A 15,754-nucleotide genomic window follows, 5' to 3' on the forward strand; every position below is an offset into this window, starting at 1 on the left:
TACATACAATGTGGTTAGGCTGGTGATCACTGTATCAAGAATTCTTTTCATTTGCTGTGGACTCCTTTTTGAAAGTAGTCGCTGCGTTTTTGCCAGTTACCTCCCGGCCTCCTCAATACTATATAAGGAGTGTGAGTCCTTTAGCTTTTAGAGAATATAAAATAACCCTATATAAGTATGGGTATTGTAATAATAATAGTGTCTAACATAGCAAAAACATAGGGCCAGCTGTAATGCGGGGGAAACAACCTTTATTACGCGGTTTTTACACCGCAATACAATCACAACGTGGTTGTTACAACGACCGTGTTGTGACCACGCAGTGCCATTACAACGCAAGTCATTACAACGATTTGCACTAGATGGCGCTCTAGATTCAGGAATAGTATGATTTACTATTTCAACACCTTCCCTAGTGTTGCACACTCTGGAGTTGGAATAGTAAATCATACTATTCCTAAGTCCAACGCGCCATCTAGCGCAAGTCGTTGTAACACTTGCGTTGTAATAGCAGTGAGTGGTCACAATGTGGTCGTTGTAATGACCGCGTTGGAATTGTGTAGCGGTGTAAAAAACGCGTTGTAAATGTATATATTCGTAATGCGGGGAACTGTGCATCCCCTATCTGGAGACCTCTGTCACTGGGTTCGAATCAGCTGACAAGGACCAAACAAAGCTTAAATCCTGCCTAATCCCTGAAGTGATCCATCTAGAAAAAGTTGGAGTTTGTGGGGGACACCCATTGGGCCACTAATACCCACCTCTTTGGTGCTCCTGAGATAAATTCTAAGGTGGGGCACACTTGGCCAAAAAATACAGATGTGTTCGGAGGGCAAGATCTTTCATCGGGGTCCACAACATGGTTCAACTGAACACAAAACCTAAAGGCTGGCAACACCAGGCCCAGTGAGATCCTCAAACCCCAAGGGTACAGTGATAGAGGAACTTGGTAGCCCCTCCAAAGTAGAGTTTGTACTGCCTGAAGCCAGGAGCATTAGAAATGTCACCTTCCATGGGGGTTCCGTCTTAATTTTTCCCAGACTATAGTCAGACAACGCAGCGCAGGAATAACTTCTCCAGCTGGAACTCGAGGCATCTCTGTGGCATTCTACGAAACTCAGGGTCCTATATAACAGCAAGCATAGGCCTTCTTGGAGGAGGGTCCAAGTGAAACTGGAGGCATTGAAGGAGAATGACTATTAAGTTTATTAACCTCTTTAAATGTTATTCACAGAAGTGATCCACGTATGATGGAAATGTTCCTATGTCAGCCTAGGAAGGGACACTCGATGCACATTTCCCAGGACTGTTGATTGAGGTATGAGCCCTGAGTTGTGAGTTATGATTGGGGTTTACTAGTTAACCCCTCCTTCCTTCCCTGTACCCCGAGCTCTCCTTTTTGGACATGTACAAGTTTGTGAACCAGGGTTACAATCACTATATTTCTACTTTATTCGATAAGGGAAATTGCATGTTTAAATACCTTGAGATACTCAATGCACCAAGATCCCGAAATAATATGTTTGAAACTTAAAAGAAGAAAAAACATCAAATGTTTACATTACAGGAAATGTTTTCAAAAAGAAAAGTTCATTGAAAAAAACATAAAATATAAATGCATTCTTGTTTCAGGATTTCCAAAGCATCCAATATATGTACTTATTAAATAATTTTGTATTGCGCTAAATGCCACTCTGCAGGCACTTCATATCACTTATAAGGAATAGGAAGAGTTCATTGGCAAGTAAAAGATAAGGAAAGATAGGAAGAGTTTATTGGCAAGTAAAAGATAAGCCATTTTGGGATCAAATGAGTGCCATGGATATTCACAATGTTGGAGGTCATGTGCACTGAGAAGGTATTTGCATCTTGCTGGCCAAGTGGCTAGACTGAGCACTCTCTCCATTAGCCTGTCACTGCACTACACATTGCATTCAGAGACTTTTCAATGAGCTAGACTGTGATTTTTGGAAATCCAAGCTGAATCCATTAGAACACAATACATTCCTGTCTAGACTTGGATGCTGGATTGGTTTTACAACCTCAATCTACTTTCTGACTTGATGCAAGCATTCAGTTTATGAAATATCTATGCTCCAAAGGTACATGTGGCTTGCCGGAACTTCAGGAATGTAGCTTGTTGTGTTTCAAGAGCTACAATCTCCAAGATGATTTAGCAATTGGGTTCAATACTATATGGATTTCATCTAGCATTGATGCCTTCTTCTGGTCACACCAGCTTCTTTTTAAATAAATCACCACAGATGATGCTTGGGATGTCTTCACAAGGTTGATATGAAGATCCAGCCAGAAAGTGGCAGCAGAACAAAAGTATGTGGATATTTAAAGGTATGAAGCAGAAGAACCAGTGTTGAGTAGCGTGCATGTATTTTAGATTCACATGCTGCCCATTAATCTGCGGTCTAATGGAAGGACTCCAAAACACATCTTAATAACTGTTTTTTGGGGTTTGCCCACAATGTCCTATAAAGTATCCACTATTTTTAGATTCTGTTTATTACCATCTACAGGAACCAAAAACATAATTTCAAGACCATGCTTCCAGGATGCAGAAATAAAGTAGCAGGACAATATAGTTTGCTGTAGAACATAGAAGTCATTTCCTTTCTTCTACGCTTTCCTGCTCTAACAACTTCAGACTTTGAGTTTTTTATGGATATAAAAATTTACACAACTAGCAAAAATAGTTCTCTCCTTTAAATCCCCAGCTTTAGAAATTTCAGGACTAGGCAACTGTACAAAATGTTCAACATAGTATGTTCAGGCTATGAACACACCAAGGCCCTCATGTATCAAGCAATGTTACTGTCCCAAAGCTCCGATTCGTAAAATCAGAACTTTTCTGCCAGCAAAAATGCATTTTTTACTCACCAAATCCAAATAGAGATTTGGGACCATGTTGCCAAATTTCACTGATAAGCTAATTAGGTTTGGTAATAAATACAGATTTAGTATTTGGAAGGGGCATGTTAAGGGCGTGCCTTACAGATATTGAATCTTTAAACTATGTACTAATGTTTTGTAACTGAAATACGGTCGCAAAACATTAATATTTTACCACCTCCTGAAAGGATGTGGTAAGCCATTTGCAAAAGGGAAGGGGTTCCCAATGTTCACAAAAATGCTTTTTATGAGCAAGCAGTAGTCAATCAATATCCGAATTTTCTCCTAATCAATATATATACATCACAAATCAATTGCATGATACCTAGGGTTTTCTAACTCCTTTAACGTAATAAATCAATATAATCCTAATTGAGGTTTTTAATTTCTAACCAATTTACAATTAATTAATTTCATTTGCAGAAATACTGAGATGTAATGCATGGCATTGTTCATCTTGAGAACACAAGACTAAAACCTACTAACTTAAACTACAAGAATCTTAGACAAGCACATGGAATGGTTTTTACCTGAAGAGGTCTTGTGGAAAACAACTTAAACAACTGCCTTACTATTAAATGTAGGTTTCCAGAGCAGAGAACTACTCACTGAAAACTATAGATAGACAGACAGACAGACAGACAGACAGACAGACAGACAGACAGACAGACAGACAGACAGACAGACAGATAGACAGATAGACAGATAGACAGATAGACAGATAGACAGATAGACAGATAGACAGATAGACAGATAGACAGATAGATAGATAGATAGATAGATAGATAGATAGATAGATAGATAGATAGATAGATAGATAGATAGATAGATAGATAGATAGATAGATAGATAGATAGATAGATGGATGGATGGATGGATGGATGGATGGATGGATGGATGGATGGATGGATGGATGGATGGATGGATGGATAGATAGATAGATAGATTATGGACCCATTTCATGCAAATATGGACTATCACAACTTATGGCCCCATTTCATAAGGGACATTTTCTGCTTGTCCAAGCTTTTCAGTGACTAGCACCACTTTGATGGAATTTTTCAACCTATAGCTAATAAATTAAAAGCCAAAGTACATGTTTCAGATCGCGTCGTATTGTTGGCTAAAAAAAGCCAGTCATTTCTGAAGTTGTCATGCTTGGTATGAGCCGTCTTGCCTACATATTGAAAAGGAATATGTTTAATCGTATCACTTTCTTGTTTTTGTGGGCAGGTAACCCATGCTTTCCAAACCCTTGCAAAAATGAAGGGACGTGTATACAAGTGAATGAGAACTATAAATGCCATTGTATAAAAGGAACTCAAGGTGGAAAATGTGAAAGAGGTAAGCATTTACAATTTTTGTTTCCATTCTGCTCAGCCCCCTAGTACTTCATTTTATTTGTAATTCTCTCGGGCTGCTGCAGCGTGACACTTCCTTGGCGCTGGCATACCTGCTGGCATTGAGGACTGCACATGTACAGATATCAGGGGCTGTATCATCGACTTTTCTGACAAGCAGAGGCTAAAGACATGTTTTTTGAGCCTGTATTGTGTAAAGTGAATTCATTTAACCATGTATTTCTCTGAATCGGAGGTTTATTTTTAGACTCGACTGCTCCAAAATAGAAAGAGGCAAACGCCGCTCACTGTGTCAAAGGTACTAGCGGAAAATAAAGCAATAATTCTTAGAATTATCGGTTACATTAATTGACTTTACGCCCTGCATTCGCACAGAACAGGTCTTTGCCTCTATGCTGTACCAGAAAAGTCCATGATGATGCAAGCCCAGAGGCAGTCTGCAGAGCCGAAAAAGTTTTTTTGCACCTGCAGTACGTAAAGTAAATTCAATTAACCCAGTGTAGAGATTCTTTTTTAATGTGTTTGAATTTCAGACGCTCCAGACACAAACAACGGGCATGTTCATCATCATACCACCCTTGCATAACAAATATAGCTTTTTATGCTGGAGCAGGTATGCATCCAGTGGCTTATGTGAGTAGGCCTGGGTGGTGAACTCTGCTCCGTTCGCAGAGTTTGCGAAGTTCTCTGCACTCCGCGCTCCGCCGAGCTCGCGGAGTGCAGAAAACTCCACTTCGCGTAGTGCAACTGTTTTTTTCCCTGCTTGCGCTCACGTACGGTAAGTTTACAAGCGCAAACTGCAGCTCGGGTAGAATTTCTATCCGAGCGGCTAAAAAACCAGCACGAACAGCAGTTCGCACTGCACTCCGCCACTTGCGCAACTTCGCAGAGTTTTTTTGTCCCTTTGCGGAGTTCTGCGTAGCAAAACTACACCTAGGCCTGCATGTGAGTAGGGCTCAGTAAATCTCCAGTGCACTGTGGCAGAAGTTTGACTCGCCTGCTTCCCAGAACTGTTCACGAGGCATGGGCTGCATCATAGGTTAACTTACAAAATTGCACTGCATCTCACAGTGTAATTTTGCTCTGTGTCCCTACAGAATCCCACTTTACATCAAAGAAGTAAGTGGATGCAGAACTAAAGTAGCAAGATGTGTGTCCCCAAAACCTTTACAGGAAAAACACACAGCATTAGTAGGGTTAAATCTGCATTTAAATTCACCTTCTCATCAAAGCCTTTAAGAGGGAGCACCACATCCCACTGTGTCTCTGAAATCTTGACTTAAATGCTTACAATCACTCAAGTGCTGGTAGAGTTCCTCACATCCTCCATCCAAGTGGGTTTGAGGAGATTTCAGTGCCAAAACGTTGGCATCTCCACAGAAGCTGAAGTAGCTGGGGAAAAATTGGGCATTCTGGGTAGTCATGTGCTAAAAAATGTACATCATTCATTCACTTATAAATGTTGAATTCAAGGATACCACTTAAGCAACAATAGCTATTCAAAAAACATCCTCACATGGGATGCAACAATAAAGAGTGACAACAGGCGCCTTAACCCAAGACAGAGTCTAAATAATATTTCCAAGTGACAGGAATTACCCACTAGTGCATCACAATGAGTGGGCCAGAATCCAAAGGAAGCGTGAATGAAACAACGACTTACCGTAGTCTTCATTACCCATCATCTGTCCACCTTCCCAGTCATAAAATGAATGAGTATGTACCAAGTAAGGCTAATCAGTTGGTAGGGAATAAGAAGGATACGAGATCCAGTCGCCTTCCAATTAGTAGTTATATATCAAAAAAGAGTGGATCACTTGAACCTGTTGTCCAGGGATTGGTGGTTATCCGGCCGTTCCTTAAAAAACCCTCATTCACGTTTTTAGGTGGATTGTCTGGCGGTATATCTTGGTTCTCCGCCTTGATAACGTGATTGCATCATCATCGGGTTTAGTGTTGTGCTACCTCCACCTGGAGGGAAACCACTGGATATTACAGTAGCGATCAGAGATCAAAAATGGACAAGGTGCTCATGTGTCGTGAAACAGTGGAAGTTAAAAAGGGGATGTTTTCTCATGCTACCTGGACTTTAGTCTTTATTGTTGTCTGGTGCGTGGAAAAAGAATAAAAATAGGGGAGATTGTGCAGCAAGGGCAGTTAATGTGTCCGCTGTACAGTCAGTCCAATAGGTGGGTCGACATGTTTCAGCTCTTTACGTGCCCAGAAGGGTCAGGTGAGCTTTCATCAGGACCAGGGGGTGTTGTCTTAAAGAAGGATGTTGTCCACTTTAAGGGTGAGGAGTTCGGAATATTTTTCACTGATCTCCTAGTAAAAGGTTTATTACCTATGGTGAAAAGGAGGACGAATAACAAATGATATGTTGGTGAAATTACTTAAACAACTGATTCTTTTTTAGAGATTCTTTAAAAAGGGGGGTTTCTACCCAGAGTACATGACGAGAAACAAGCAACATGGCAATTCTTTATATACAGTAAGAGCTGCAAGGTGAGTTCGAACACGCCACTGGTTACATAGCAAGTATAGTTGGCAAATCTTTGCAATGATATCTGTATGTGTTGTCTAATGGTTTAGTTGAGGGCATTTGAGAAGGGTGATCCTGGTTAGTAAAGGAATAAACTTTTATACGGAAAGCTATACGTAAGGTTATCTCAGAGATGCTTTTTGAGTCCTCAACGTAAAACATAAATACCCATGCGATATTTGTGTTGAGGGTCATTGTACAATGTGTAGCAAATTGCGGGCTATAAGGGGTGATGTGTTACGGAGAAATACTCAGGTGGTTACAGAACAGCAGTGATGACTATGATTTGTCATGTGTACAGATGATAAACACTGGGAAGGGTCTATTATCCATAAATATTGTAAACTTCATGACTACTGATAGTGTACCACTCACATCGATTTTTAACAGAAAATATGGCGGCATACTTGAACGTGCTCATTCATACATTCACTCGATCTGTAAACACACGTTTCTCTCGATATGAAAAAGCACCCGTTGTGGGGCTGCTGAGAACCTCTGTTATATTGCATGTTTAGGTAGTACTTCGAGGCTCTATTGGGAACACAGAGAGAGAGACGGCACACAGCATGCGCAAATTATATAGACAGTCATTGCTTGGGTGGCCTTCGTACCTTAAAAGCTCGGATTTCGGGCTTCTTAGGAAGAATGGCAGCGTAGTGAGGCTGTGAGAGGAGGTCAGAGGAGAGGGGGGAGAACAAGGTGAGATTTAGAAAAAATAACCAAAGAAGTCTTGAATTAACGTTACGTGTCTCCGTCTCCAAGGTTTTCTCCATACCGGGAGTTCCGCTCTGCACGACTTGTGCTGACGCTGTCTTCCTGCTTGGTGGAGATTGCCCGGACTCGAACGTTTTTATGCAGTTAAGAGTGAAAAAAGACTATTAATTAGGGCAGCAGCATACAGGGCTGTCGCTTTTCACAGTCTTTACCTGTATAGGCCACTATAAACAGTGTAAAAAGTGTCGCAAGTATAAATTACCACTACACCTGTTTTGAAAAGACAGATTCTCAGGCAAGGCGTGATTAATGGTAATATTACCAAATTCATAATGAGGATTGTGTTGGCTTGGGTTTTTTAAAGAAATTGTCAATCATTAGGATGCCAATAAAGTTTGTTAGAGAAATCGTTTAGGTATCATTATACGGAGCATCGTATTCCGGCCATAGGATAAAGTAGTCTTTGACATGTTCACGATACACTTAACCAGGGGATATCATCGTTCAAACCTGTTATATTTGTTTTTAGACGGTGTACCCATCTTTGTTCTTGTGTAAAGAGACGTTTTTCGACATTTTGTGACCCAGCCACCATAGACTCTATGACTATCCATTTGAGGTCATCAAGTGTATGTGGGTGGTTGATAAAGTGACTGCTCATTTTGGTGGTGTGACGTTTACATCTGACGTTGCTTCTATGTTCGCAGATTCGCTGTTTTATCTTGCGACACGTCATTCCAATGTATCTCAGATTACACGGGCAGGTAATCATGTAGATAACATGGGTGGTGTTACAGTTGGTATGTTGTCTCATCTTCCACATTAAGTCAGGTGTCAATTCAATGGATTTTGTTGTTTCTGTTAAATGACAGACGGAGCAGTGTCCACACGGGAAATGGCCTACCACTGGTGGCAGGTTCCATAAAGTACTTGTAGTTGTAAGTGTCTTTTTTTCTAAAGGACGAGTATGTACTAGCATGTCCTTAAAATTCTGAGTTCTCCTGTTTGCGAAGCGTGGTTTTGGCCAATTTAGATCTCCCGAGGTCAGAATGCGCCAGTTTTTGTTGATTATTTTCTTGATTATGTTACTGGCTGTGTTATATGTTGTGACACATGTTACTTGGTCAGATGGTAGTGTTTTAGGTGTCACTTCTAGCAAGCTCTCTCTGTGTTGATTTCTTGCTCTCTTTTGACATTTGTTCACAATTTTCGTAGGGTAATCGCGTTTGAGTAGTTTCATGCGCAAGTCTTCAGCTTGTTCTTTGTATTCACTCAGCTCACTGCAGTTCCTTTTTAGGCGCAGGAACTGACTGTAGGGTAAATTTTCTCTGAGTGGGCGGGGATGGAAGCTGTTGAAAGAGAGAAGGCTGTTCTTAGTCGTGGGTTTAAAAAAGGTTTTTGTTTTGATAGTATTATCAGTTACATAAATATATAGATCAAGAAAATCCAGATGGTCCTTGTTTGAGTTGATGGTAAACTTTAGACATTCGTCTCGTGTGTTTAGCCAATTGTGAAAGTCTCTTAGATCTTCTTCTGTTCCTTCCCAGAACATGATGATGTCGTCAATATATCTCTTCCAGAAGGTGATCCTGGTGTGGAATGGATTGTTGACGTTCTGGATATGTATCTTTTCAAAATTACTTACATATAGACCTGCCACGCTCGGCGCAAAGGTACTTCCCATGGAAGTACCATGGCACTGCTGGTAGAGAGTGTTGTTATATTCAAAATAATTCTCTGTCAGGGCCATTCTACAGCATTCTAGGATGAAGTGTCTGGGGGTGTGGTATTGCCAGTCGTGTGCGAAGAGTAAGTCTTCCAGGGTGTTCAAAGTTTCTTATTGAGGCAGGCTGGTATAGAGGCTTTACACATCTAGTGAGACTAAGATCATGGTTTCACTTAGGAATGGTTGGTCTTGTAAGAGGTTGAGTAAATCTCGTGTGTCTTTTAAGTAAGTTGGAGTCTGTTGTACCATAGGTCTAAGATATTGATCTGCAAATTGAGAGAGAGGTTCTAGGAGAGAGCCTATTCCGGAAACAATTGGACGTCCAGGTGGTGGGCGTTGGTTTTTGTGTACCTTAGGTAAAGAATAAAAATATGGTGTGCGTGGGGAGTCTGTTCTTAGGAATGAAGCCTCATTCTTAGTGATCCAGTTGTTTGTCTCTGCTTCCTCTACCATTAGGTTGATAGTTCTTTTTAACCTCGGAGTTGGGTCTTCTCTGATGACTTTATAGAATTTTTCGTCAGATAGTAATCTCAGGCACTGGTCGTTATAGTGGTCTTTGTCCATGATAACTATGCCTCCACCTTTATCGGCTGGCTTTATGATGATGTCGTCATGTGTTCTTAGTTCTTCCAGGGCTTTCTTTTCTTTATTGGAGATGTTTATGAAGGATTTAGTCGTCTTCTTGTTTATTTCATTTATCTCTCTCATGACTGCCTGTTCAAAGGTCTGGATTTCTATTGGTACCTGGTGGTTCAGAGGGCAGAATGTAGATTTGGGTCTCAGGGCAGTGTCTCCAAGGTTGGGGTTATTCTCTGTACCCTGAAAAAATGCTTTTAATTTCAGTGTCCTACAGAATTGGGCAACTTCACATTGTGTCTTGAAGAGGTCCAGTGGTGGTGTTGGTACAAAGCCCAGTCCTTTGTTAAGGACGTCTTCCTGATCTTTTGAAAGAATAATTTTCGACAGGTTGAAAATTAGTGGGTCGTGCTGGTACTGGGTTTTTCTTTTGTGGCGTTGGCCATACTCCTTGTCAGTATCTGTCTCTCCTGATCTGTCCAGGTGACATTCCTTCGCCTCCCTCGTTGGTTTGTGCGGCCTCTCCCTAAAAAAGTCGGTTGTTGTACATATTGTCCCATGTAGGGACCTAGTTGTGGCGGTGCTGTTTGGTATGGATTCATCCAGCCTTGATAGTTTGGAGTGAAGGGATGGAAGAGTGGAGGAGGTTGTTCCCCGTAATTAGGGTTGCGCCAAGTGTTAGGTCTTCGTCGTTGTTGTCGTCTGTTTTGCCCTCTGAATTTTCGTCGTTGCATGTTGTCATCCCCACTCCAGTCAGAGTTGTTAGACGAGTTACCACTGGAGTCATTGTCAGTTTGGGGTTCTGATACCTCATAGTCATCCTTACTGTAGGGGTGCATTTTTTCCATGGAGAATTTTTTTAAATCCTTACTTAGTTTCTGGATTTTGCTCTGTGTTAGATATTCTCTTGTCTCATTCATATCATGGTTGATTTCTTCCAGTTTTTTCTTGAAGACAGTGATAGATACCATGTTTTTTAGTTTTGCTTCACTCAATTGGATCTTAATTGTGAGTGCCTCTGTTAGTCTGGTTGCAGTTTTAATTATTAAGACTAAGTAGTCTCTAGTACATTTCCAGGATATGGCTGACCAGTCTTTCCTAAATGTAAGGTCTCTCAGAAAAATTCTAGGTGCATTATGGACCCACAATCCTCTAGGTGCAGCGTTTCCACGTAAATATTCGGTCATAATAATGCCATGAATGGCTGTTCTCACTTGTTCCTTTTTGTCCTCGGATAGTTGTTCCCAGTCCTCATTCTGAGCCAGGGTTTGTGTGATTTCACCATCTTGCAGAAGGGATGGAAGGGAAAGAATTGCGGTGATCTCGTCAGTAGAGTAACTTAGTCCTAAGTTCTCTGCCATTTTGCTGTACTGGGTCAAATGGGGTCACGTTAGTGTTCAATGTGTTCTGTTCGAATAATCCTCAACGAAATTTTCGGGGCGTCTTCGAAGGGGATATAATTCCCACAGCTGCACGCTGCTATATGTATGGCTAATCAGTTGGTAGGGAATAAGAAGGATACGAGATCCAGTCGCCTTCCAATTAGTAGTTATATATCAAAAAAGAGTGGATCACTTGAACCTGTTGTCCAGGGTTTGGTGGTTATCCGTCCGTTCCTTAAAAAACCCTCATTCACGTTTTTAGGTGGATTGTCTGGCGGTATATCTTGGTTCTCCGCCTTGATAACGTGATTGCATCATCATCGGGTTTAGTGTTGTGCTACCTCCACCTGGAGGGAAACCACTGGATATTACAGTAGCGATCAGAGATCAAAAATGGACAAGGTGCTCATGTGTCGTGAAACAGTGGAAGTTAAAAAGGGGATGTTTTCTCATGCTACCTGGACTTTAGTCTTTATTGTTGTCTGGTGCGTGGAAAAAGAATAAAAATAGGGGAGATTGTGCAGCAAGGGCAGTTAATGTGTCCGCTGTACAGTCAGTCCAATAGGTGGGTCGACATGTTTCAGCTCTTTACGTGCCCAGAAGGGTCAGGTGAGCTTTCATCAGGACCAGGGGGTGTTGTCTTAAAGAAGGATGTTGTCCACTTTAAGGGTGAGGAGTTCGGAATATTTTTCACTGATCTCCTAGTAAAAGGTTTATTACCTATGGTGAAAAGGAGGACGAATAACAAATGATATGTTGGTGAAATTACTTAAACAACTGATTCTTTCTTAGAGATTCTTTAAAAAGGGGGGTTTCTACCCAGAGTACATGACGAGAAACAAGCAACATGGTACAACAGACTCCAACTTACTTAAAAGACACACGAGATTTACTCAACCTCTTACAAGACCAACCATTCCTAAGTGAAACCATGATCTTAGTCTCACTAGATGTGGAAAGCCTCTATACCAGCCTGCCTCAACAAGAAACTTTGAACACCCTGGAAGACTTACTCTTCGCACACGACTGGCAATACCACACCCCCAGACACTTCATCCTAGAATGCTGTAGAATGGCCCTGACAGAGAATTATTTTGAATATAACAACACTCTCTACCAGCAGTGCCATGGTACTTCCATGGGAAGTACCTTTGCGCCGAGCGTGGCAGGTCTATATGTAAGTAATTTTGAAAAGATACATATCCAGAACGTCAACAATCCATTCCACACCAGGATCACCTTCTGGAAGAGATATATTGACGACATCATCATGTTCTGGGAAGGAACAGAAGAAGATCTAAGAGACTTTCACAATTGGCTAAACACACGAGACGAATGTCTAAAGTTTACCATCAACTCAAACAAGGACCATCTGGATTTTCTTGATCTATATATTTATGTAACTGATAATACTATCAAAACAAAAACCTTTTTTAAACCCACGACTAAGAACAGCCTTCTCTCTTTCAACAGCTTCCATCCCCGCCCACTCAGAGAAAATTTACCCTACAGTCAGTTCCTGCGCCTAAAAAGGAACTGCAGTGAGCTGAGTGAATACAAAGAACAAGCTGAAGACTTGCGCATGAAACTACTCAAACGTGATTACCCCACGAAAATTGTGAACAAATGTCAAAAGAGAGCAAGAAATCAACACAGAGAGAGCTTGCTAGAAGTGACACCTAAAACACTACCATCTGACCAAGTAACATGTGTCACAACATATAACACAGCCAGTAACATAATCAAGAAAATAATCAACAAAAACTGGCGCATTCTGACCTCGGGAGATCTAAATTGGCCAAAACCACGCTTCGCAAACAGGAGAACTCAGAATTTTAAGGACATGCTAGTACATACTCGTCCTTTAGAAAAAAAGACACTTACAACTACAAGTACTTTATGGAACCTGCCACCAGTGGTAGGCCATTTCCCGTGTGGACACTGCTCCGTCTGTCATTTAACAGAAACAACAAAATCCATTGAATTGACACCTGACTTAATGTGGAAGATGAGACAACATACCAACTGTAACACCACCCATGTTATCTACATGATTACCTGCCCGTGTAATCTGAGATACATTGGAATGACGTGTCGCAAGATAAAACAGCGAATCTGCGAACATAGAAGCAACGTCAGATGTAAACGTCACACCACCAAAATGAGCAGTCACTTTATCAACCACCCACATACACTTGATGACCTCAAATGGATAGTCATAGAGTCTATGGTGGCTGGGTCACAAAATGTCGAAAAACGTCTCTTTACACAAGAACAAAGATGGGTACACCGTCTAAAAACAAATATAACAGGTTTGAACGATGATATCCCCTGGTTAAGTGTATCGTGAACATGTCAAAGACTACTTTATGCTATGGCCGGAATACGATGCTCCGTATAATGATACCTAAACGATTTCTCTAACAAACTTTATTGGCATCCTAATGATTGACAATTTCTTAAAAAACCCAAGCCAACACAATCCTCATTATGAATTTGGTAATATTACCATTAATCACGCCTTGCCTGAGAATCTGTCTTTTCAAAACAGGTGTAGTGGTAATTTATACTTGCGACACTTTTTACACTGTTTATAGTGGCCTATACAGGTAAAGACTGTGAAAAGCGACAGCCCTGTATGCTGCTGCCCTAATTAATAGTCTTTTTTCACTCTTAACTGCATAAAAACGTTCGAGTCCGGGCAATCTCCACCAAGCAGGAAGACAGCGTCAGCACAAGTCGTGCAGAGCGGAACTCCCGGTATGGAGAAAACCTTGGAGACGGAGACACGTAACGTTAATTCAAGACTTCTTTGGTTATTTTTTCTAAATCTCACCTTGTTCTCCCCCCTCTCCTCTGACCTCCTCTCACAGCCTCACTACGCTGCCATTCTTCCTAAGAAGCCCGAAATTCGAGCTTTTAAGGTACGAAGGCCACCCAAGCAATGACTGTCTATATAATTTGCGCATGCTGTGTGCCGTCTCTCTCTCTGTGTTCCCAATAGAGCCTCGAAGTACTGCCTAAACATGCAATATAACAGAGGTTCTCAGCAGCCCCACAACGGGTGCTTTTTCATATCGAGAGAAACGTGTGTTTACAGATCGAGTGAATGTATGAATGAGCACGTTCAAGTATGCCGCCATATTTTCTGTTAAAAATCGATGTGAGTGGTACACTATCAGTAGTCATGAAGTTTACAATATTTATGGATAATAGACCCTTCCCAGTGTTTATCATCTGTACACATGACAAATCATAGTCATCACTGCTGTTCTGTAACCACCTGAGTATTTCTCCGTAACACATCACCCCTTATAGCCCGCAATTTGCTACACATTGTACAATGACCCTCAACACAAATATCGCATGGGTATTTATGTTTTACGTTGAGGACTCAAAAAGCATCTCTGAGATAACCTTACGTATAGCTTTCCGTATAAAAGTTTATTCCTTTACTAACCAGGATCACCCTTCTCAAATGCCCTCAACTAAACCATTAGACAACACATACAGATATCATTGCAAAGATTTGCCATCTATACTTGCTATGTAACCAGTGGCGTGTTCGAACTCACCTTGCAGCTCTTACTGTATATAAAGAATTGCCATGTTGCTTGTTTCTCGTCATGTACTCTGGGTAGAAACCCCCCTTTTTAAAGAATCTCTAAGAAAGAATCAGTTGTTTAAGTAATTTCACCAACATATCATTTGTTATTCGTCCTCCTTTTCACCATAGGTAATAAACCTTTTACTAGGAGATCAGTGAAAAATATTCCGAACTCCTCACCCTTAAAGTGGACAACATCCTTCTTTAAGACAACACCCCCTGGTCCTGATGAAAGCTCACCTGACCCTTCTGGGCACGTAAAGAGCTGAAACATGTCGACCCACCTATTGGACTGACTGTACAGCGGACACATTAACTGCCCTTGCTGCACAATCTCCCCTATTTTTATTCTTTTCCACGCACCAGACAACAATAAAGACTAAAGTCCAGGTAGCATGAGAAAACATCCCCTTTTTAACTTCCACTGTTTCACGACACATGAGCACCTTGTCCATTTTTGATCTCTGATCGCTACTGTAATATCCAGTGGTTTCCCTCCAGGTGGAGGTAGCACAACACTAAACCCGATGATGATGCAATCACGTTATCAAGGCGGAGAACCAAGATATACCGCCAGACAATCCACCTAAAAACGTGAATGAGGGTTTTTTAAGGAACGGCCGGATAACCACCAAACCCTGGACAACAGGTTCAAGTGATCCACTCTTTTTTGATATATATGTACCAAGTAATACATTGCACCGACTTCAGAAAAGTGCACAGAAAAACAATTTATTAGGATGTATGGTCCCTTCACAAGGGCGCATGGCCTTACTAGATGTAAAGGGAAACTAGCTGCTGTGAATATGCTGCACTTATCCTTGCACTGCCACAGTGTAAATGATCTGAATGTACAAGGACCTGCTATTGTAGTAAAAATGAAAATAAAGTTAAGGAAAAAAAAGACTATACATACTGGTGTGTTTTGAGGTGGGACTG

The 15,754-nt window shown here is 41.2% G+C and overlaps 1 protein-coding gene across 1 annotated transcript in view; it reads left to right on the forward strand.

The window, feature by feature from the left end:
- Positions 1-15,754, forward strand: part of LOC146805146 (coagulation factor X-like) — a 466,750-nt gene that overhangs the window by 260,813 nt on the left and 190,183 nt on the right. The window contains exon 4 of the mRNA XM_085622321.1: positions 4,138-4,248. Coding sequence (XP_085478447.1) covers positions 4,138-4,248 — 111 coding nt within the window. The remainder of the gene's footprint in view (positions 1-4,137; positions 4,249-15,754) is intronic.

Source organism: Triturus cristatus, chromosome 8 (assembly GCF_964204655.1).
Source record: "Triturus cristatus chromosome 8, aTriCri1.1, whole genome shotgun sequence".
NCBI classification, from domain to species: domain Eukaryota; kingdom Metazoa; phylum Chordata; class Amphibia; order Caudata; family Salamandridae; genus Triturus; species Triturus cristatus.